The 24,885-nt window shown below is 38.5% G+C and overlaps 1 protein-coding gene and 1 long non-coding RNA gene across 4 annotated transcripts in view; one reads left to right on the top strand and one right to left on the bottom strand.

Annotated features, from left to right (window-relative positions):
• FMR1 (fragile X messenger ribonucleoprotein 1) overlaps window positions 1-9,914 on the bottom strand; it is a 33,087-nt gene extending 23,173 nt beyond the window's left edge. For 2 of the 3 annotated variants that reach the window (XM_061356770.1, XM_061356772.1), the window contains exons 1-3: window positions 9,681-9,914; window positions 1,546-1,598; window positions 409-502 (exon numbers count right to left, since the gene is read on the bottom strand). In XM_061356770.1, the coding sequence (XP_061212754.1) occupies window positions 409-502; window positions 1,546-1,598; window positions 9,681-9,731 (198 nt within the window). In that variant the 5' untranslated portion in view covers window positions 9,732-9,914. The remainder of the gene's footprint in view (window positions 1-408; window positions 503-1,545; window positions 1,599-9,680) is intronic. The other variant, XM_061356771.1, reaches the window with a different exon arrangement.
• Window positions 9,915-11,954: 2,040 nt separating this feature from the next.
• Window positions 11,955-12,603, top strand: LOC133214105 (uncharacterized). Its single transcript, XR_009725987.1, has 2 exons — window positions 11,955-12,455; window positions 12,496-12,603. It is a non-coding gene; the product is annotated as an uncharacterized LOC133214105 (long non-coding RNA).
• The last annotated feature ends 12,282 nt before the right edge of the window (window positions 12,604-24,885 follow it).

The raw sequence follows: 24,885 nt of genomic DNA, 5'->3' as shown, positions 1-24,885 counted from the left end.
TCACATATTCACATGTATTTTCATATTTTACATACACACGCCTGTAATACAAATTATCTCATTCAGCTTGAAATTTTGGTAATAGAGGCTTTACTGACTTATAGCTGAAGAACTGCAGCATGGCCTCTATTTCTAGACTAATTTGGTTCTGATAAAGAACTGATCTGTAATCAAGCCCTAATCATGTTTGTAAACCAGCACAGAGGTCACAGCACATGGAATTCCACAATGGCTGTAGGTCAAAATCTTTTTGTTGACATGCTTGACATTGTGTTTTATGTAGTACTTGGAACCAAAAAAGGTGACATCACATAACATGGAAGCAAACCTTTCTCTGGCCTGGGTGACATTTTTCACCTAGTGTTCTCTCACTTCCCAGCACAAATTTTGTAAAAGGATCAAACATACCTCTACTTCATCACTTTCATTTATGTCTTTATTATAGCCCGCAGGTGGTGGAAACCTCACATCATGGAATGGTATTTGTCTCTCTGGTTGCCAGCTACAAATAAAAATACAGTGAATGGCCTTTAACATTTTCACCTTCTTTGTAAACAGAAATTAAGCATTTTCAATTCATTCATTTTATGTTTTTAGATTTTGTTGCATTTGTGTGCATATATGTATTAAAGTTCCAATGCATATATGAGGAAAAATGCATCAAAAGTACCATTATGTACCTTAAGTGAATTCTTCATGCTACCTACACTGTTATGAAACCTGCCAGCAGCAGTTTTTACTCTATTTACATTTATAGGTTTAACCTCAACATAGGTTAAAAACCATTTCCTAACACATTTGGGCACTTCCTTCAAAACAAGCCTGTTTCTTCTTTTTTTTCCTGGACCTACTATATGCTTTGAAAACTTGATCATGATTCAGCCTGAACAGAGTATTCGTTTTCAGTTTCTTTGACACAGACTGCATAAAATGAGCATAACAAGAAAAGATTATTTTTAAAGAAAACAGAATATAATTTCCCAACTACAACAGATGATGCTATAATAAAGAACTCGCAACAAAAAGTGGACAGCAATGTATTCTTTCCTTCCTGAGGGAAATGAAGCCTGAACTAAATGGTATAATGGAAGGTTGACTTTTTATGCCCTGGAATGATGAGAAAGGAACATAATTTCATTTCTAACTTAGACAACAGGTATTTATTATCACTTAACTATAGAAGAAATTCTGTAACAACAAACCCCATTATATCTAAAATAAGACATTAACATGAGAGAGGCAGTCATGTACCACTGCTGGTTTATTTGCACATGGGTTGTCTTCATGTAAATTCAATAATACGCCTATTGTGCCAACATAACCCATGTGACTATATTTTGCACCTAAACATATTTGAATTATTAAAAGCAGTTATACAGAAATGTAACAACATAGTAAATATCAAACATTAATTCTAAAACATGCTAGCAGCAAGCTTAGATTATCTAAAATATACTACTTTACATTATTAAGTTACATTTGGGTTAATTAAATGCAAGGTCAATACTCTAACATTTATAGGTATAACAGAAGCAATACACTTACTTGTTTTCAAATGCAACTGTTATGGAATCTTCATGCACATCCTTTACAAATGCCTGTGTAGAAAAAAAGGTATAATTATGGTAGGCTTACAGATACTTAAAAAAATTAAACCTGCACAACACCTCCCTTTTACAGATACTGATTAAACAAATTTTAAGTATGCTTTCAAGTCAGCCTTTTAAATTTTGCAACAGACTTACATAAAACTGATGGCTGGTAACTACCTTGGTTTCATGACTGCCAGCGTACTGACTGGCTGAACTCAGGACACTGACAGAACATCTGAGCTACACATACATCCTTCCTACTATTTACAAGTAATGAGAAAAAAAGGTTAAAATGATTGACTCTGTATAAGTACTTTAAAAAAAAGTGCACATTAAAAATCCTGTCTTTACCTCAAAGTAAATTTGAACATCACACTAACAAAATTCCCTATTTCCATTCCACACAGCCATTTTACCAGCAGCTTTCCCCTCATTACTTCATCACACTTCCACTTCCGCAGTGCACAAACTTCAGATAAATGCCCTGCAGCCTTCCCTCACTTTTCTTCTGGGGGATGGATAGAATTGTGCCAAGTCTCCCATGCAACCAAAGTGGATACAAAACTAATTCAATACCAAGAAGGCTTTTCCTGCCTTACGTTCCCACCTGACGCTTAACCAATTTTCAGCTTTGAGCCCAAAATGTCATCCCCCCTCACCCCTTTACAGAACAGCAAGATCAACACCCAAAAATCTTCAGGATTTATCAATGAAAATATTTTTTGCAGCCTCAAATAACAGAGGTCACAGGGAAACCGGGGATTAAAAGATTTGTTTGGGTGGGGTTTTCTGTTTCTTTAAAAAAAAAAAAAAATGCCCATGAAGTTCTAAAACAGATAAAAATTGAAGTACTAAATATTCCACCAGTATTTGTCCATCTGTAGTATATCCTTGCAATACAGGTAGATAAAAGCCCATGAGCAAGACTGAGTATAAAAGGTTTGTTCTACCAATGGAGATCTATCTCAACAGATTGAAAAATTCTGAGTAAATTGAAACCAGTTTTGCAATAGCTACTGCTTCTGAAGAAGCATTAGTTAATGAACTGTGGAACACTTATCTCTCCTTACATTTCAAGTTTCCAAGTCAGTAACAGCTCTTATATCTTCCAGGAAGTTAACAGTTTCTTTCTTGTACAGAATCTAAACAAAAGGTTTTAAAAATTCTTTTGGTATTTTTCCTTTATAAAGTACTACAACATATTTCCTGAGTTGCAGCAGTATCTTGGTATCAAAGGAAAGTAATACTTGATGACATACAGAGCTCCCAAGAACTGGTCATACTAAAGTTCAGCAGTAGTTGTAGATGTGTCATTACTCAAAGACATTCATCACAAGAAGTGCAAAGCTAGTTAATAATCCCAAAACAACTAATGCCACCTTGAAGTCAAAGCAAAGCCACAACGACAATAGCAAAACATGGTTTTATACGTTGCTGACCTCTCAATACTGTAAGAATAAGGTGACTGGAAAGTTTATTACTGCTAGCAACCAAAGGAGATTTGAAACACTCTTTAACAGTATTTACATACTTGCATATTTCAAAATCCCAAGATATTCCCTTCCAAGAGGATTACAAACATAGCTGCTATTTTAACTGACATGATACAAAACAGATTTAAGACCACATCTTGGGATGATGATGATAGTAGTGCAGAAATGCTATTTACATGAAAAGGCAACAGAGCTCCCAGTTGATCATTACAGTTACTGAACACCTAATGTTTCATATTGCTGTGTGTTCCATAATCAGAACCAGATACCCACTTGACAAGTACTATGGAAGTCCTGACTCATTTCACAACATTACACACATCACCTGCAAAGGCTCCACCCACATTTCTTCCAGTGTTTGCCATGTGCAACTCTGAAGCACCTATCCTTACAGAGGTAGCAGAAATTGATTCCTTTAATATCTCAAAAGCACTATAATCACTACTAAGTATTTGGATGACTCCTTCATGCTAAAGACTGGAAAAGGATAGGACTTTGTATTATTAGTAACACTGGAGGCATGCAAAAGCAGAGACTATTTTATAAAGTAAATCCAATAGAAATGACACCAAGAAGGAACACTTCATGGCCTTAAAGAAAACAGGTAAAATTAACACAAAACCATGCCCTGAGAAAGACTTTGACACATTTTCTCATGAATTTTCTCACAGTCATAAAACAGAAAAAAAACAACAAACCCCAACCCCCCCCCAAAAAACAACAAAAAACCCCACAACCAAATAAAAAACAACACTTCTGCTATGAAAGATCTGTAAATACTATAGAAAATGACAGAAAAATACACCAAGTCATCTTGAGTAGAATCCTAGTGAATACAGCAATATAAGTACCTAGTGGTAATAATACCAAAACTTACCATTACTAAGTAAACTAGATGATGATACAAATAAATGTAAGTTATCAAGTTAAAGACTAGCCTAAAACCTGTAAAAAGTCTAATACTTATGTTATCTGGAAAAAGTGAAGTTTGGGACACATTGCTAGATGAAAAGAGTATTGAACTACGTTCTCTTTAAAATGGGTCTTCAACATTGCTTTGGTCACAACACAGAAACCTGAAGGATCCTGAACCAGGAACATTAAGGATGGCTGCTGACCATACACAGGTAGCATCAATACAGACATTGCTAGAGAAAATTATAAAACTGCCATAATTCCTTTATGACAAGTTCAGAACACTCAATCACAGAAACAGATGGAGTACCTGGTATTCACTCCAGCCTGGCCAAAAAAGTTGATGTCATAACACTGCTGTTTGCCTTTTATAATTTCCAGTCAAAATAATGAAAAAAAAAAAAAAAAATCATTGTAATGAGTTTTTAATTAACTACAAAGTGAATGATGCATTGCCAGATAACTGATTTCCAGTGTGCAATATATACAATACTTCTGCCTACCTCCATGTGAGTATTACACTTCAAAAACAATAACCAGCCAAATATACTAATAGCCTAAATATTTGGCTGTCTAGCCCAATCTACCCATAGAAAGGCAGCTTTCCTGGTCCTCCAGCTTCTTGTGACACAGAAGAATGTCAGAGATACTTAACACATCAGTTTGTCATATTCTGCGTCATAGCAGCATGTCAATTTTCCTCCAGCATAAATATATGTAGAAAGTAAAACATATTTGGCCTCAAAAGTGTACATATATATTGTTGTGAAGTACAAATAAAAAATGTTTTGAAACATTTATAAGCTTTCATTAAAAAAATAATACTTAACAATTAATGCCTTTGGAAAACCAAAATATAATTTTATCAAAACTTCTGTTTTCTTTATTCTGTAATACGTGTAAAATTATATATAATGCTAAAAAGAAATGAGACTTTTAACACCATAAGCCAAATGCACAGACATAGGACAAGGCAGCCCTTGTGTCAGTAAAGCCAAAGAAGTGGTACTGATTTCACACAGAATTATGAAAAGTACAACAAGCATTTACAGGTCATTTCTGAAACAAGAGTATAAGATATGCTTGAAAATTCAAACATTAAAGTGCATATATGCGAGCTCGAAATGCACACACAAAAAGGGACAGAACACTGGCTATGGTGAATTTGAAATAGGTGATATGATTCTATAAAAACATTAAAGCATAGATGAGAAGTATTAAAAACACAGTGAAACTAAATGGAAGTAAAATGAGGGAACGGGACAGTGAAAGGTGACAGCAGCTATCACTATCACTAATAGCAGAGACACCAAACAAGAGTACACAAAAAGAAATCAGAATCTGTGACAAAAAAACTTTGCTTGCACTTCTGTGAACAGAAGTGCATCTTGCAATGGCTAAGGTTATTCTCCTTCACTAGTGGGGGGGGGAATAATAATAAAAAAAAAAAATCACATGCTGTAATTTTTCTAAATTTGACTTTCAAATAAGCCATTAACTTCTCTCTCCATGCTTCAGGAATAAGTAAAAAGTTTACAATACAGCACTGAAATGGCATGTCATTTCTCAAACACAGGATCATTCACATTCTAAGAAGGCTTACATGCTGAAGATACAGGCTCAATTTTACAAGTTGTCTGATACAGTAAGAATTTCTGGAAACACCAGTATACTTGTTTGGGTTTTTTTTTGTGCTAAACAGAATGACAGATACTTCAAAGGAACAAATAAAGGCCCTACCTGCCATGAATTTTGCTGCTTTAGTCTGCTCACATCAGATGTGAGCATTGTCTACCATTTTAATAAAGGAACATAATTAACTGTAAGAAGTGAAGGTAGAGAAAATACGCTTTTTAAAATTTAAAAAATGCTGATGCAAATGTGCATTTACTGTTAGTGTGAAAGTTATGTTACATTTCATACCTGTTGGAAGGAGAAAGTCAAAAGGGAACTTGTGGCTAATCAAATCTGAGAAAGGCAGGCCATAGAAAGAAACCAAACAGAGAAGGAAGAAAGAGTCACAGAAGGGTAACGGAACAAGGGTACAGGCTATCATCCTCAGAGGATTGAGCTTGTGAACGGAGAAAGAAACTGGAGATACTTTTGTAGGTCTGTATGGAAAAGTGAAAGGAAAGAAAAAAAAAATGATACGGAATACAACAGGAGTCCAAAGGAACTGTAGTCAGCAGCAAGACCTGAAGTAATAACAAACTACAGAAAATTAATGATTTTGTCAAACGTTTCTACTGTGAGAACATACAGATATCAACAGCAAACATCACTCCAACCTATCTGCGCCATGAACAGGATGATTTCCATTATTTAGCAGAGGATACAAGAGAGAATCACTCCCAGACTGGAAAAGAAAAATCAGTCCCCTGCTGTAACAGTATCTAGCATGCCCCCTTTTCCAGGGAAATATCTAAAACTAGTTATGGAAAGATGAGACAAAGGACTGTCTATTAGTCCTCTGAGAATGACGCAAGAACTTCCAAAACCAATTTACTACACCTGTGTAAGAAAAGATGTGAAAATATATGCCCAAATAGTGCACATCTTCAAGATTTAGCTACTTGTGAGCTGCAAAAAGGCAGTTCCCTCTCCGCAGGATTCACATTTGGTGGTTTGCTGGATCTTCTTAAAATAAATAAGGGAATCTACCCCTTTCCTTCCAAGGATTCTGGGCCCAGCAACATATGAAATCATGACTAAGCATCTCTAGGTACTAGATTGTCCATTATCCCTGAATCATGCTCACTGACTGCACTGCACTTACCATGGAATAATTCATCTTAGGCAATGAGAAAAAAAAGTCATGAAAATCCAATACATTCACCAAGAGATATTTTAATTCCATTCAGAAAGAACTAGCCTCCACTACAGCAATCACACCAACACACTCCAGTACTCTGTGAAATGTAGTGCACCTGACCAGTATGACATTTTAATTCAACCCTTACATCCTCAAGCCATCTCCTAAGTTTTGTGTGGAACATGATCCCTCTAGTTGTACCTCTGAATGTGCTCTGGATCAGGTCCCACAAGTAACACAAGCAGAGAAAAGACTGTTTTATTACTCTCAGTAGGGCTTAAGTGACAACTAGGCACCAGTTTTGTACTGTCAAGATCAAGATGCTGCTGGGAACACTCAAAACCAAAACTATAAGCGCTTACAGACTTGCATTTATAAAGCTCCCAAACAGAGCTACAAGGAGGATACAAAAACCTCAAGTGGTGACTGAGTGCCTACTTTGGCCACTTAGTCCCTTCATGACTCCAGCAAGCTCATACTCCTTCGCCCTCCATGTCTTAATATCAAGATAGATGCATGTTTTTCCAAAACATTTACATAGTCTGATGAAAATCTTGAGAATTATTCTAAACAAAAAAAAATTATCACGACTTATCTGCAAACCATGAGATTGAATAAATAAATTGTTTTGCTTTTGGCCTGTTTGCAGTGTTACTGTCGTAAAACATTTCTCACATGACTGCTTAAACTTTTTAACTTAAAAAAATTAAATCACCTCATAATTAAATCCACACTTGACATCGTCACACACACCTCTTGTTAAGCCAGGTCAACCAATTCATTTTATAAACAAATTCCCCATCCTCAAGATGGGCATAGAACTCCCAAGAAAATATTTCAATAAATTATTTAATAGCAGAGTGGATACTCGGACACCACGATGAAAAAAAAAATTGTACTCAATACTCACGTAAATCAGGCTAGACAAAAATTTCTGATTTATACTGAGCAATCTTGCAGGAAGGTTAAAAAAAAAAAAAACACAACCCAAACAAACAAGAAACACCAAAAAACTCCAAAATTTCTTTAATTAAAAAAATAAAATCATGTTTAAATTTCTTAAAGTTAAAAGGCAAACGTAATATGCAACTTGGAAGCAACATCTGTGTTAAAACCTGGATATACTAAATCATAATTAATGAAAAAGCTCCCATGAACATATCTTCAAATGACATTTTCACCTACACCACAACCAGAAATGTTGGCATGTTACAAATGTGCAGGACCCCAAGATGTCAAAACTGAAATTTAACCAAAAAAGTTACTGAAGCTTTCAACTCTTGTGGGTTTCCTTGATAAAATTTTTTACTATAAAATGCACAATTTTTATCATCTATTTTGCGTGATTGCATAAGTACTCCCATATAATTTGATACAAACTTCATTATAAGTTCTCTTGTGCAACCTTTTTATGCCTTCTGTTGCTGAGCAAACACTTTGTCTTCAATAATATAGAAATGATTTTTTACAGTCCTAAACAATTTAATACCAAGAAACAATATATAGATCTAGAACTCCGGCCACAACACTGCAAACCCACAGGATGCTTATTTACCATATTTACAGACCTGCTTCAGACATACATTAAAAAAAAAGAAAAAATTATTTTCAGAAAAGGTATTATCACATGTATTTTAAGAATAAGCTTTCAAGAGGTACTGTTTTCTCCAAAGCACTGTAAACTGTTGGAACTGTATCATTTGGATCCCAACATGTCTTACCACCCTAACATCAGAGTGTGAAATTCTACCTGTTACTTCATTGCTAACATAAATATTGGATGCCGCACAATAGCTAGGCCCAATTTTTAAAGTACCAGGAACATTTAAACTCTGGTAGACTTGCAGAAACCAATCCATGACTATTTCTGGTACGTCCATAACATGTCAATAACAGTAGGCCCAAACAAACTGTGTCCAAGTTTTATTTTCCTGTGAACAGGGTAAACCCACAAATCATACCCTATCAATACACTGATGACTAGAACCCAACTCATGCAAAGCCACATGAATACTACACAGTATTAATAAAAATATTAAGCACCCAGCATATACGGTAAAGGTTCAGTGATGGCTTTATTCAGGACCAGCAACAAGGGCTTGGGAAGAAACGTGGAATGCCATTAGTTTCAGTAAGAACATTTCATAATTAAATGTATTTAGCAACTCAGCACATATACATGTTTGATCAAGCAAGGTTCTATTTAATATCAGTAGGCAGTACCCTCTGCCATGGCACTACACGGAGGAATCCACGACAGCGTCTTATCATGAACATGTACTTAACAAGCCTCCCCCCCTTCCCCCACCTTAAACGCCGTGCACTAGCAGTGCAGCTCTTCTGAAAACCTAAGAGAAAGACTTTCCTTAAGTAGCGACAAAAGCTGAGGATTTAGCAATTAATGCCCCATGCCCAGGCCTGATCCTCGCTTCAGCGTCAAGGAGGCGGCTGCCCAGGGCTCTCCTAGCCTCCCGTCGCACACCGGCGGCGCCAGGGCCTCCCCTTCCCACAATAGGGGGAAGGCCCAAGGCCTTCTCAGCCGCCGGGGCCCGCTCTCATCTTCCCTCTCTCCCTCCTCATCAGGCCTCAAGCTCCTCCAGCCCTGGCGCGGCGGCTACCCTCGGCTCCTCTTACCCCAGAGGCCCGCCTCCCTCCCCAGACATGGAGAGGACCCAGCCGAGGCCTCCACCCCTGCCCTACTCTTCCTCCTCCTCCTCCTCTCCTTCCTGCCCCGGGGCCTCCGCTTTCCCTCAGAGCGGGGAGGAGGAGGAGGAGCCGCCACCGCCGCCGCCTCCTCCTCCTCCTCCCGTCCCAGGCCCCACTCCCTCCCCTGAGGCCCAGCCCGACCCAGCCGCGAGCACCCGGTACCTTGTAGAAGGCCCCGTTGGAGCCCCGCACCTCCACCACCAGCTCCTCCATGTTGTGCCGCGGCGCCTCGGTGCGGGAGACCCAGGCCCGGCGTCTCCTCCCTTCCCTTTCTCTCGGCGCAGGAGGGGGAAGAGCAGCAAGAGGAGGAGGGGTGTGTGTGTGCGGGCGGGTGAGGGGAAGGGGATCTCGGTTCACCGCGAGCGCGAGGGGGTGTGGCTGGCGGGGGGCGGAGGGAAGGCCGCGGCGGGGGGGGTGTGGAGGGGACGCTCCGCTCGGCAGCGCCGCCGCTGCTCCTCGGCCGCCCGGAAATGAAACCGAAACGGTTACCGGGGTGGGGGGGGAGCCCGTTTCGAATGTAAACGCTTGGTCCGAGTCACGTGACGGGCCGCCGAGGAAGAGGGTGGGTTGGTGGAGGGGGAGAGGGGCGGGGCGGAAGAGCCGGCCCCGGGCAACACACACCGCTCGCTCACCGCCTAACGGCCGGCTCGTGCGCAGCCGCAAGGAGCAACGGGCGGCCGAGCCCGGCAGCTGCGGCGCTCCTGAGTGACTCTCTGGCGGACCAATCAGAGCTCGGAATGCACCCGGCGGGCGGGGCGGGGCGCGGCCTGCAGCACCCTGCGGCAGACCCTTGCGAAGGGGATGGTGTCGTTTGTCTGTAAAGCGGCTAGGCCGGAGGGCTGGTTTTGCGCCCATTGGGTGAACGAACGGGGCCGGGAAATGGTGTTTGGGAGCCTTGGTGTTGCCGGGACCCAGGGAGAGGCGGCAGGAATGATGGGGCTAAGAGAGCGTTGGAGCTGCCGGGATGGTTAGGATGAGGCCGCGGCCTGTAGGGAGCTAGCTCAGGTCGCTGAGGGGCGCTGCAATGGATGGCCGCCATGGCAGGGGCAGAAGGCCCAACCGTGCAGTGATGTCTGCCTGTGTTATGGTCAGGAGTGAAGAATAAAGTGTGAGTTGCTGTGGCAGTTAATGGGTTCTGCACTGGCATGTGGTCTGGCTGTGTGGTCGAGGCTGCTAAACACCTCACAGGATGCCATCATACAAGATGAACAGACCTGTTGGCCTTGAAGGCTGATAGGCTCATCCCTCTGCTTCTCCATGTGAGAGTTAAGCTTTGTTCAAGAAGATCACCATGTAACACTTACTATTTTAGCTACAGTTAAAACACTCAGGGACATTTTAACTCCTGAACTTTCATGACAGCAAAGCATAAGATACAGCATGTGTGGTTCACTGTAGAGCCTGGTGGTGAATGTTTTAAAGTGCTGTACCCGTGATGGAGCATTTACAACTGGAAGTATACCGTAACAAAAGCTGCTTATTCAGCCTGTCATTAGACCTGCAAAAACATTAACACTATCTTCCTATGTGCTGGGTTTTTTTTTCAACCAACTACAAAAGAAAAAGGTTGAAAAAAAACCCCAAACCCAACCCAGTTCTACTGTTACTTCAAAAATCACAGCATATTGCCATGGCTGTGATTTCTCCAAATAAGTGTGTGATGCTCTCCGTATGTAAATCATGGGGTGAAATTCCACATCTACTGATGAATTTTCAAAACTCTTGAAATCAGTAAGCCCATGATTTCATATTCTTTTTTTTTATATCGTGCTTCAAACATTGCATATTAGTGTTTCTCGGTATGCCGCATTTTACAGTTAAGCTATGAAACGGTGTATGGTATTGTTAGCCACCTGAACTTTACCTTTCTGTTTATTTTCTTAATGTGTGACAGATTTCAGAGAGTTGCCTGTGGCAATCCCTGTATACTATGTGGTCACCTGCTTATTTTGATGTTTACTGTATTGCATTCACAGCATTAAAGTAAATTTACTGGTATGACTGCTATGTAGTGTACCTTGAAGGGAAGGTGTTCGATTCTCTTTTCATCAGATGTGGATATGCTTTTCAGCAAATTCTTGAGTACAATGAAGGGTCAATTCAATCTAGTGATTCAGATGATGGCCAGCTGTGCTCACAGAACAGGCAGTCACAGGGTTGGCTTGCTTGGGGGTGGCAGAGGGTCCAAGAGGACCTAAGAAGGAAAAAATTAAAGATGAGCAATGACCCAAGATTTGTTTATTAATAAAATCATACTGGGGATGAGATTTTACAGTCTCCATAGAGAAGTTCAGCTTTGCACCTCCCTTCTAAAGTCACCTCTCTTGTGATTTGTTCATGTTAGAAATACTTCTTTTAAAACTAGAAATTGTACAAATGGTTCGAATCAAAATTTCAGCAGTCTACCAGGAGAAATGCTGCCCAACTCTAAAAGTTAGCTGAAGTTGTTCTGTTTCAGTTTGTTCTGATTTTTCTTTATGGATTCATCATTTGTCATGATAATTCTCTTGTTAATGAAATTGGTTGCTGTCACACAGCCAGGTTATCTCTGAGCAGACAGAATATAAAAGTGTCTAATTTAGCTCTGACTTCCAGTAGTGATTTTACCACTTCCCCTAAGCTAAAAGCTGCTATACTGTATAATCTGCCCTAATGCTTAACTTAAATTTTCCTTGCTGTTGCTTAAATTCAACATTTTTTGTTTTGTCCTGACCAGTGAATGCTCTAATCCTTTTCTACTTAATGAGGAAATTTACATATTTCCAGAGCACACTTTCTAGTTTTTCCGCTGATTGACTTTTAACCTTTTTTCTTATTTTCCAGATTACTTACTGGTTTTGCTATTTTAATTTGAACTATCTTCAGAGTGACCTGTCCATCCTTTCTGAAATGTGTTTGCAAATTAACTAGTTCTTACGTAGACTTAGAGTAAGCTAAGTCCTAGTAAATGTTTATGTGTTTCAAATGCATGAGCTAGATCCTAGTAAATATGACTGTATTTCAAATGCAATGACACTATAAAAATACACGTCAGTAATTCCATTAGTGTCTTTAACATTAAAGGTAAAATGTTTCTTAATTTAAATGTTAGACTTTGTTTCTTATTTATAATTTTAGTGTTCACTCACACTGTGCAGTGGCTGTAGGATTATAGTAAAACCAAAATTCCCCAGCCCTGTACTCCCCCCCCAGATTCTTTCATATTCCAAAACAATCTCAACTCACCTGTTCCAAGTCTTGCTCTGCTTCTGTTTCTTACTCAGATCTACACTACTTCGTGTTTTGCAGACAAAACGGAAGGTATTTCAGGCACTCTGTATTTGGACACCTCGTATCATCACTAAAATAAATTAAAAAAAAAAAAAAGCCAACACACTGTTTTGACTTTTATTCAGTGATAGACTTACTCAAATGCTTTCTTAAATATTTGTAGAGAATATAAGAAAAAGGTCTCCTCCCATCTTTTCCTCATTAGGAAAGTTGAAGGACAGAAAGCTAAGTTAAAATTACTTCTGAGAGCATATCATAGTCCTGTATCCTGATCAGCGGCACCACTTTAGCTGATACTGTTTCCTTAGGATTTGTATCTCAAGTATTCCAGTTCTTTGTCTGGTGGTCTTCACCAGGAAATGCTAGCTTGGATTCAGTACATTGAAGGAGTTAAACATCTAAAATGTAGCCATCAACACCAGCCTTTCAGAACAGTAGCAATAATCAGAGCTTTTCCCCTCTGTGTACTGAATTGCTTATGAATTGATTTGTGAAAGACCCTTCATATAGCCACTAGGGTTAGAGTGACAGAAGCAAGCGAGTATTTTTCCTCACCTGGTGCTATTTACCTGAAGGCTTGGTCAGGGACTACAAATAAGAGTTATTCAGGAAGCATTCTTTTTTAAAGATGTTAATCCAGTTAACTATTGAAGACTCTCAACATAATGTTATACAATTCTCCTTATTTACACACCCATTTTGGCCTTCATCTAAATCTTGCCGAGGTTCACAGAGATTCTAATTCAACCTTTCAAATGTTTTCCTGCTGCATCACTTCAAACAGGAGCCTTTCCTGGATGACTTATTTTCCCCTACATCTCAGCATGCCATACAGATGATACTTAGACTTCTGCACTTCTATCCAAGCCTGGCAGTCCCAATGTATGTATCTCATTTCTGATACTGTATTTGATACTGAGAAAAAAAGACTTTGCTTTCATCTGAGATACATAGGATTGGAGTTATTTCAATTAGACCAAACAATTCAGACTGTCGCCTTGTTAGTTTATAGCGGTAGCCAAAAGTTTCAAAAGGTAGGAGACTCTCACACTAGTTTAAAAGTGGTCAGATGCGTGTTTCTTGTTGGTTTACAATACAGTCTCGATAAAGTGCCTTTCAGTAATCTAGCTGAAACGGTAATGTTATAATAACCTGGTCAGCAATGGGAAGAAGCAGTTACAATCAATAGAAATATAAAGATGAAAAACTTCTTAGCCAAGGCTGCTTAATGAGTGATCAATAATAGCTCAAGGTTGAATATAACCAAAGTATTGCAGTTTTATTAGCTCGTCCTTGACTAAAGTAATGCCCAGAAATTCCATATATCCAAATCAGGATGAAGAACAGAAGGTATTTTCAGAACTTGTGAAGAGAAGCTGAATAAATGAGGAAAGATTTGCAAGTGTTACTGTGTGTGTACAAGAAATCAGATTATGCTGTGCCTGTTCATTCAGTTCTTTGAAAAGTTAATGTGAACTTTATCTGGGAGCCCGGATAAAATACACGAAAAGGTAGTGTTCACATGGAGAGGCAATTAAAGTACAACCATTACACAAGGACAAAGCCAAATACTGTTAAATGATTGAAACTAAAAATCCTTCATTACATGTATTGGGCTGTTGGGTAATCTTTGACCTTGTAAAAATATATTAGTAAGAAGATTCAACTAATTTCTGTGATTTTTCTGTCATCATTACTTAAGTGATACTTGGTTTGACTCGACTGTTGCTTCTGCAAGTCACTAATCTTCCTCCAAATGTATAGTTTTTTGTGTAGTAAATTCAGAATAGATAAGCATCCAAGGTTCATTTTGTCACAGATTCTACTTTACTGTAGATACATGTTTCCACTGATGGTTTTCAGTTTCTACTGTATACTGTGTCTTTGTGACCTGAATGTAGAAGGAAGCCTGAGGGATTTAAATCTACTTCGTGCGTGCAGCGGAGAAGCTTCCCAGTTTCACAGAGAAGAGTCAAAGGAGTAAACACTGACATCTAAACTTCATAAAATTATTAAACATTGTAACTTGCAAAAATAGAATCTTCTAAAAAATATGTATTTTTAAAATAGTGCCTACTATCATGCTGTAGCTCAGTTTGGTCATCCAAAAATCAGCTATCATTGTCATTCAACTCACCTGTGAAACAGTTGTCTTGGCGGGTAATGTTTTTCTTACTTACTCCATGTTATGTTTATGTTATTTGCTGAAATAGTCTCATTTAAAACTAATAGTTATTTGTGCATTCTTCTAGACCAGTATCTGTATATTGTCACTCTGCAACTCTGAGTAGCATGTTTACTTTCTTCTTTTTGAATATCAGGAGTGAATTTAAAAACATGCTATGTAGCATTCTGCTGACTAATTACCCGGTTTCATCCCCTACAGATTGTCAGTTTCTATCCATTTCTCTTGTAATCCCACAAATGTGTTTATTAGTATATTAAGCCTGCATGTTACTTCATCTGCAGAAGTATACTGGCATTGTAAACAGTCTGTGTTATAGACACTCATGTTCATGTGTAAAAGTATATGTTAGTTTCTTCAGCTAATTCTGGTTTTATTAATCATTAACCAAATCACATTTGAGATGAAAATGAAAAGAGTTCTTGGATTAAGTGGGTCTTGAAAATGAATGAATGAAAACAAAAACCAATTACAGAATTGTTGGAGTACAGCTGGTTAGAATGCAGTGCAAGAGAAGTGTTCTGTTCTTTTCATGTGGCCAGACAGTATTAATAACAGTAAATGTAGAGATCCCTATAGTATGCATACTGGACGGCATTGTATGACTCCTGTATGGCAATCTGTACAGTAGCCCTCATTTCAGTTAAGTGAGTTTTAGTATGAACTCATAGCACTTAATTAATAGTTTATATCTCTGGAAGCTGTAGACCTTAATGTTCTGTGGTCTTCATGAGTATATTGATGATGTCTTTAAGAACAGATTGGTGCATTAGGAGTTAACTCACCCGGCTTGGTGTTGGTTCATAGACTTACGAGTTATATCCAAAAGTTACTGTTGTCAAAATAGCTGTGCTGCAGTTGATTGTCCTGAGAGTGGGGGAAGTACAGCCCTGTATTTCAGTGGCCACAACTGGAACCTTAGATGACAATTCAGATGACAGCTATGCTGTAGACATCTACACTTAGATGAATTTCACATTATGAGCCTTTACTAACCTTCTCCTGTATACTTGTCAAATGGCAGCATTCATCAGCATCAATGCCAAAGATGGAACTTGTGAGTTTATTAGGGCCTACATTTCTAGTCAATCTAGAACATAAAGTAATTTGTACAATAGATAAACATTTCTAGAATACTTCACATCTAATTCTCTAACACAGAAGGCAAGCGTATTTTCTAGCACCCATGTTAATCAACTGAACATTAGGTAATGATTTTAGCAGTGCATTCATTTTATTGTTTGTATGAGCAGGCCATAACAATAGTTTTCGGAGAGTGTTTTGAAGGTTGGATTTGCCTCTGGAATGGTTTTAATCAAACTTTTTTTTTTCCTGTAATTTTTTTTTGATGCTTTATAGTTTTTAGTAACTGCTTTGAATCAAGTCCATAGGTATGTATAGCATGCCAAAAATAGATTATTCTCAAGCCTTGATTACAATTACCACTTTGGATTTCTGTATCACTTACTACTTAAGTGGTTTACAAGCAATTATAGACTAAGTCTTCCAGAGTCTCTTGGAAGGAGCATTTTCTGCCCCACTTTACAGAGAGAAAAGTAGCATCAGAGAGGATCAGATCCTGGTCCACAACGTTCTGAACACCCACTTCCATGAAGTGCAGGAAGGAGGCTGCTCTGCTGGTAATCTGGCCTTGTAGCCAAGTTGGTGAGGTTTATATAGTTGGAGAAGCAAAAAGAGGCAGAGGAGCCTGGATATGAGTACATGGAATGGGGAAGGGAATGTATGCAATAAAGTAGATAGGTACGTGGTTAATCATTATGGATGGAGAGCTGAAACAGGCTCTGCAGTGCATACACGTGGCTGTTGTACAAAAGTTGGACAATACCAATTTAAACACTGTTGAACATGAGGAGAGATGAGGAGTGGCCATGAGGGTAGATGAGGAGTAGCTGTGAGGGAGGATCATGAGGGGAGAGGATGGTCTGCCATGAGGGAAGATCATGAGGGGAAAGAAGGGGCAGCCATGAGAGAAGATCTTGAGGGGAGAGGAGGGGCAGCCATGAGGGGAGATCATGAGGGGAGATGACGGGTGGCCATGAGGGGTGAAGGGCAGTCGTGAGGTGAGGTTGTGAGGGGAGAGGAGGTGTGGCCATGAAGGGTAAAAAGTGGTTGTGAGGGGAGAGGAAGGGCGGCCATGAGGGAAGATCATGAGGGGAGAGGAGTAGTGGCCATGAGCCAATGATAAGGGGAGAGAAAGGTCAGCCATGGGATGTGAGAGTTGGGCAATGAGGGATGAGGGGCAGTCATGAGGAGAGATCATGAGGGAAGATCATGAGTGGAGAGCATGGGCAGCCATGGGGTGTGAGAGGCAGCCATGAGGGGATAGGTGCAGCAACCATACAGTGTGGGCCACTATGAGGGGCAGATGAGAGGCGGCTATGAGAGGGCATCATGAAGGGCAGCCATAAGGGAAGATCTTGAGGGAAGATTAGTTTGCCCTTAGTGATCTGGTTTAGAGGTGGGCTTGGCAGTCCTGGGGCAATGGTTGGACTTAGTGATCTTAAAGGTCTTTCGCAGCCTAGTTGATTCTATGATTCTATGATGCTTCAATATTGAACCTAGTTCAGAGATTTATGAAGGTTGGTTGCTGCCTCTTTGGAACATAATTCAGTTTTAACTGAGATTAATCTGAAAATGTCACATGACTCTTCCCAATCCATAGCAGAATTCCCAGTGATGTCAGGCAGCAGTAGGTCTGTATTTCAAAGGCTATACATGCTAGTAGATTTAAATGGCCATAACGTTATTTGTATTTACCTTGATGGGGACTGCTATGGAAGTATGATGTGAAATGTCATAATTGTGACAGACTAGAATATTTAACTTCCTACTACGAGCATAAATAACTTGAGAAGATTTGTTATTTTCCACTGAATTCTCATACAAAATAACACTGTAATCTTATATGTGGCAATAGGTGAAAAGTGTGGGGGAAAAAAAACCACCAAAAAAGCCAATAAAGGAAACTGTAATATAGCTCTGCTTTTGGAATTTGGGACTTATTTTTATTTTATTTTTATTTTTTTTCAGCTAGCAGAACTGACAATTTCATCTCTAGGATTAATGTTTTATCCTTTACAAGTTGAAAAACAGTCTTTGACATACCATTCATAGGTTTATATCCTGAACGCATTTGGCATAGCTATACTTTTACCTTTCTTTCTTTTCCCTTGGGTTTCAAAAATCCCTTAATATTAACTTGCATTTTCTGTAGCTTCACAAACTGCAGAAAACAATACTTGAAATCAGATCAGTTTAAGAGTGCCTGAACACTGCAAAGGTTTTAGGTGCAATAATGAAGTTTTACCACGAGAGGACCCCCAAAGACAATTTGGTAGCGTGCAAAACGAGTTGGTACAAATTTGTCTTCAGAATACTGATGTGTGCCATATATTTAACTTTGCTTTAAAATAGTTTATACATTTCACTGTAATTTTGAAAGAAAACATGATATTAGCTCCTTAAACACTGAATACAGGCTATATTAGGGCTAATAACATTTCACATAAACCCAGGAACCCTATTTGAACCAAATTAAACACTAACAGCATACTATGCATGTTGTTGTTATTCTTCTTAGTAGTAAATTTAAACAATTACAAAAGAATATTTTTATTATTGATAAATGGAGTTTAATTTTGAAAACTGTCTTGTATACCATGGTCTAGATTGTTCTTCCATTACTTTAATCCACCCAGAAGACTATGAAACACTTGCAGCATGTGCCTTGAATCCTGAAGTTCCCTTATGGACCTTTTAACAAGATTATACTTATTCTACTTCAATAGTCCTGTTCCTTTCAGCTTAGAGTTCTTTTTCATTTTCACAGACTTTCAAAGAAAATCACATGTACTGAAAGTGTGAGGTTGTGCTCTCTTGGATTATAATGAAAAGTCAACTAAATGGTCTCATTCTACGGGAAGGACTTCAGTGCTGTACTCTTTACTCTTTAAAAAAGGTCCACTTCAGTAATGTTTTGCTGAACCAAACTAAACGAGATTTTCAGCAAAACTATCATGATATTAAACAGAAGGCTGCTAAAGGAACATCCCCTCTAATCTCACAAAAAAAAACCCAACACAACAACCAAAACACAAAACCCCCAAAAGTGAGTATGAAACAAGGAATGGAACTTATTCAACAAACTACCTTTTAATAGCAAATGAGAAAAGTCTATCCTTTCAAAACAGGAAAATCAAGGTCATAACTTTAGAAAGGTAGTCTACTTAGTGTTCAGAAAATCATAAATCAGGACACTTAAGTGAATAAAAATATGTGTAAAAATGAGCTTTAGTAACCCATTAGAGTGGTGTGGTTTTGACTACAGAAGATCAGAAAAGTATATGGTATAAAGTGAAGGCCCTGGCTTTATAGATAGGCAAACCCAGATTTTCCCATTACTCTGTAGAAGAAACAAGAAGTACAAGTACCTTACAGTGGCTCAACCAGATATAATTCCACAGAAATTGGCAATTAATTATGATTATTCCTACTATTCTGTAGGAAGTTGTGCAATCACTTCAGCTCATGTAACAATCAAAGGCTATAGGCCTGTGTTCAACACAAGCACCACTCAAGTATTCTTAAAACCAGTATAAACTTGCTTTATTGAAGTGTCATAGAGAACATTCTCCTCAAGTCTCTTAATCTAGGTGTGAAAATATTGATGATATATCTTTGATCTTAGATTTGAATAATTTTTGAGTTTTGATATATCATTACTACAATAATGTCTGCTTTTATTCACAAAGATACATGTAGGTAGATTATCCAGTATTAATCAGTACTCCATCAATAGCAAAGCACCTGAAAGACTAACATAAATCTCATGCAGATGTATCATCATGTTAATAGGAAGCCAGGTTCTTATATGTGTAAATATCAGTTAAGTATTTGACTCCACTGGCTGTTTATCTGCCACTATGTAAAATATCAGACAGCAAGCAGAAGCACTGCTGGACCTAATTTAATGCAATTAAAATTATTTACTTTATAAATGAAGGTATTGTACCTGAACAGAATTCTGCCCAAAAATTATATGCTACATTCACCAATAAAAAAATATAAATTAACTTCAGTGCTATTTTGTTTCTGTATTTACATATTCTACTGTAGGCAAAAGCTTGTGTGTATGTTTTGTTTTTGAAAATACATTTTGAAAGGCTTTTGCTTCACCCATCTATGTGACAGGGATTCAACATGATGGATACAACATGGTGTCTGTTCCCCCACCCACACCCCACCCTAAACATAAAAAAAATAATCATGAGACTAAATAGATGATTTTGTGGTCTTTTAGCTTGTAATTACCATATGTCTTAGCTAAACTCATTTGTCTCCCTGCTTTATACAGCTTCTTCTTTTGTTAACATTATTGTCAAAACATCTAGTCCTGTACTAAGTTAGATTAGCAATTCACACCTTTATAAAAGATCTGGCACAGCTCCAGTGTTTTGATGTCAGACATAATTATTGATTTGCATTTTAAAGAGGTGTCATTCACTCAATGCATCATTTTTCCTTTTGTACATGTAACATTTTTCAGAAGACATGTAAAGAAGTGTAAATTTATTTTGTGAGTGCTGTCTGAGTCTGTTGGAACAAGACATTGCTGAATCTGGGAGCTGATGGAAGAAATGTTTCAACTGTGGCAGGAAAGTTACAGATTTCAGTGAGTGAAAGACATGTTTATTCTAGCAGAGATGTTGCGCCTCTGCACCAGTTGTAGGTGGCTGTTTCTCTGTGGGTTGCCTGGGAGCGTAGGCTACTTGGCATCACCTAGTCTGCATGCAAAACAACAGCTTGGATTGGTGACGTGTAAAAAGTCATCACTAGGAATCACATGTTGTTTTCTCAATTTGTATGATAAACTAAACCATACCACAAATACTGGGGTCCTGTGGCAAGGTTTGTTTTGGTGAAGTGCTCTGCTGAACAGAAGTACCCCAGAGCTTTGCTATTGCCTTTGGTGAGGTCAAGATTCTTCCTGACATCTACCACTTCAGTCTTCAGGATCTAAGTTGCACAGCTATGAACAGAGTTGCCCCGCATGACCTCCTGACATGCCTTCAAACCTATATTATTCTATGACTCTGCGAGGGTGCTGTAATTCTGCATTTCAAGCATGTTCAGATATTCGTGCTATTTGATGAAACAAGAAGTGATGTCCATGTGGTCAGTTTTCATGAAATATTGAAATACCACATCTGTGGTTAAAAATAAAGCTTAAGAGGCAATATTTTTCTTTACTGACTCTTTTAGTGCCTTGTTAGAGCTTAGCTGCTGCAGAGTGCATTGAGGCAGATCTCTCAGTTGGAAATTATGTCCCAGAAAGGTTGTGATGTGGACACAGGCTTCATAGGGATGTCAGGTATTGCCAAAAGGTAGCTGATGAATGTGAGGGGTAAAATAACAGAAGACATAGTTAATCAACAGCTGAGGAAAAAAACATCTCCAAATAAAATGAAAATGTCTCTGAAATTACTGTGTAACATTTCCCAGGAAGAGACAAGCATTATCAGTCAGAATCACAAGAGACCAATTGTTCTTGTATGACATTATGATGATAGGCATCTTAAACCCTGAAGGAATTTGTCTTAATACAGTAGTGTGGCAGTTTCATGTGAAGCAGCTTCGACTAGTGTAAACAGAAATTATTGTACCAATTCATATGAAGAGAAATGTTTCTACAGTAAACTGTAAAGGCTATCAATGGCTTAAGTTCTGTCACTCTTGAAAGAGAAGAAAATAAAGCTAGTTACAGCTTTAGGCCCATTGGAAACCCATTATACTTTTTCCAACAGCTGAAGGAAGAACAGGACTGTGGTTACCTGAGGAGAGAAGATGGGACAGTATTGCTGTTCAGGTAATTTCTCAACTATTCATTTTTGATTGGACAAAAATAAATCCCAGCTCTGGCCTGAAGCCTTGGGGAAGATGACTCTATTATCAAAATGCTAATAAGAGTTTTGCAGAGAAGACAGGTAGAAGAATTAAGAACTCCTACTCTGGATGGTACAATTGAGAGGAGGATGGAAGGCAAAAGAGGAGATGTCACTGAACCAGATGAAAATGTGATCCTGGACATGAAAAGAACTACTTACTGGTGTGCAAGTGGCTTTATGAGCCAACAGTATGCTGGTGGTGAAGCTGGATGAATTGAAAAAGCCATGGTGCACACCAAAAGGGTTTTTTAGCAGAGCCTGTTCCGGTAGGATGAGGGGCAATGATTTTAGACTAAAAGAAGGGAGATTCAGGCTGGATGTGAGGAAAAAGTCTTTTACAATGAGGGTAGTGAAACACTGGCGCAGGTTACCCAGGGAGCTGGTGGATGTGCTATCCCTGGAGACATTCAAGGCCAGGCTGAATGTGGTTTTCAGTAACCTGATGTAGTTGAAGACGTCCCTGCTCATTGCAGGGGGATTGGACTAGATGACCTTTGAAGGTTCCTTCCAACCCGAACTGTTCTATGGTTCTATGATTCTATAAAAAGAGCAGTGGCATAAAGCCTGTTCCCACCTTCTCCCTGACCTCTGTCCTGCAAGAGTGTGTGGGAGGACAGAATGAAAAGCCACCAAGTATGATCCTGGTGAAGGGCAGGAAGGGTGTGGGCCAGCTATGTAGCACATCATCTTTCTCTTTTATCTCTGAGGTATATCATAATAGGTCAGCAACCTTAATTAAAGCACTCCAGTAAGACAATACCAAGTAAGAATTATTCCTATTACAGTCAATAATGGTTTTATTTGTTACCTGAATAGCAACAGCGTAGACCCAAAAATGCTCTGTGAATGAAACAAGTCTATCAAATCTCAGCAATGCTTGTATATATATATAGTAATTAATTATTGCTGATATGTTCACTTGATTTGATTTTAGCTTTGACAGCTTCCCAACATGAAAAAGACTTATTAAAATAAGTTATTCAGAGATGACTAATGAGAAAAAGGTGATTGAGAGGCATATGTGCCCCTGTGGATAGCAACATTGTACATCACAAGAGAGCAAAAATTCTCTGAGGAGAAAAGTGAGGATCTATGTTCAAATAAAAATTATTTAGGGCATTAGGAGGACAAATAAGGAACTATAACTGAGGTATCTCTTTTCAAGTCCGTTTTCAGTCTAAATTAAGTAAACAGTTAAGGTAATGACATCCTTCTTGGTCAGGCCACCAGTAAGAGACTTTGCTCTCATAGAGCCTAAAGCACATGCTCCAAATATGCAAGGCATTCAAGACTCTCAGCAATTAAAGATCTTATTTGGTTTCTACACACATGAAGGCAAATTTCCCAACGACTCTGATGAAAACTAGAAAGGCTCTGAGAAAACAAGTAGTAAAATACTCCAACTTTACCACATAAAAGAACAGAACTTAGCCTGTTTGGGAATGAAGGAGGGGTATTTGAGATTACTTATTTTATTAGTATCTGAATCTATATAGATAGAAGAAAGTCAACGTGGTCTTTGTCAGTAGCTGTTGTTAGTGGTATATATGTTAATAAAAGTCTGAACTCCCTGAAAACTTTACCTGATCTATGTCAAATTAATCACAATTAAGATTTTATCCAAGCTGAGTAAATACAGCAATGTGCCTCTCAAAACATGCAGCCTTGGTTCCTAACTAATACTCTCGGTCCCTTGAAAAATGATTGCTTATCTGATGACACTCTTAATGAAAGAATAATAGGTACTCACTTTTAACTCTCCAGGTGCTATACAGAAGTCTATCAAATGGTTTCCTGGGAAATTTGTATTTTGTTACAGTTTTTTGCTACCTCCTAGAACTGCTTGCTTGATCAGTTTTCCTTGTGCAAAGCAAAAAATTTAGCTAGAAAACAGGATTAGATTTTCTTTTTTTGGTCAGTACCATAAAACAGAACAGTTTGCATTAGTCAGTTTTTCCCTTATCACACCGTAGTTTCGGATGCACCACAGTACAAAAACATTGGTTTTCCTATCTTGCTGTTAAAGCCTGTTATTAACAAGTGATTATTTAATTTATTTTTCCTTTTTTCCCCTAAAATATGGCATGATCTTTCTAGTCTTTCATTCACATGAAACAAAGTAATTATAACTTCTCTGGAAGCAACGCTGAAGGTATTTTCTCTCCTTTGACAGGCTAGAGGTGATTGATGCTTGGAGGTTTGAGAATTTTTTTAGAAATTAGATTAATATATGGATTTTTGGTCACTTTACCACTGTAAGCTTTGATAATAGAAGCTAAACACAGGGTTTTATCCCTGTTAGAACTAAGAAATGTAAAACAGTATATTTCCTTTTATTAGAGTTTGGCTTCTGAACCACAGGCTATAATAATAACAATAAGTGGGGTAATTTTGTAAGTGTTATCTGTAGGAAATGTAATAAAAGAGCTACAAGAGGAAATGTGTTTGGAATTATCTTATTGAAAACATTATTCAGTACATCAGAGATCAGAAACAATAACTTCTTGTTTCCTGTGATAAAAATGTGCTAATAAGAATGCTTATATTAATAGCACTGCTGCAGTCAGCATGAATTGTTGGGGTTTAACATATGCTGAAAAGCCCAACTTTCTTAGACTAGTTGTGTTAGATTTTGATGTTAAAAAAATAATTAAGACTCCTTTTTATCCTAAGATTGCATTGCAGGTCATTTTGAATGCCATGAAGCTTGAGATTTCACTTCACAGACTACATCCATACCTGGGACTGTTTTATTTAAAGAGCAATGTTGGTTGATATATTTGATCCTACCTTAAGGCTTAAGTCTGCAATCATTCCTGTGAAGTACATAGGAGACTGGGTTGGAAAAGAATTATAGGGTGTGGGTGATGGTCCTTTGCTGTGCTGATAACACCAAAATCTGTTTTATTGCACCAGATACCAACTTCGTTCTCTGAGTACATGGTTG

This window comes from Neopsephotus bourkii, unplaced genomic scaffold (assembly GCF_033783945.1).
Source record: "Neopsephotus bourkii isolate Nb327-2 ecotype Australia unplaced genomic scaffold, CSIRO-AGI_Nbou_v1 NB_867, whole genome shotgun sequence".
Classification (NCBI taxonomy): domain Eukaryota; kingdom Metazoa; phylum Chordata; class Aves; order Psittaciformes; family Psittacidae; genus Neopsephotus; species Neopsephotus bourkii.
Note: the sequence above shows the minus strand (reverse complement) of the source record. Positions and strands in the feature narration are given on the sequence as shown.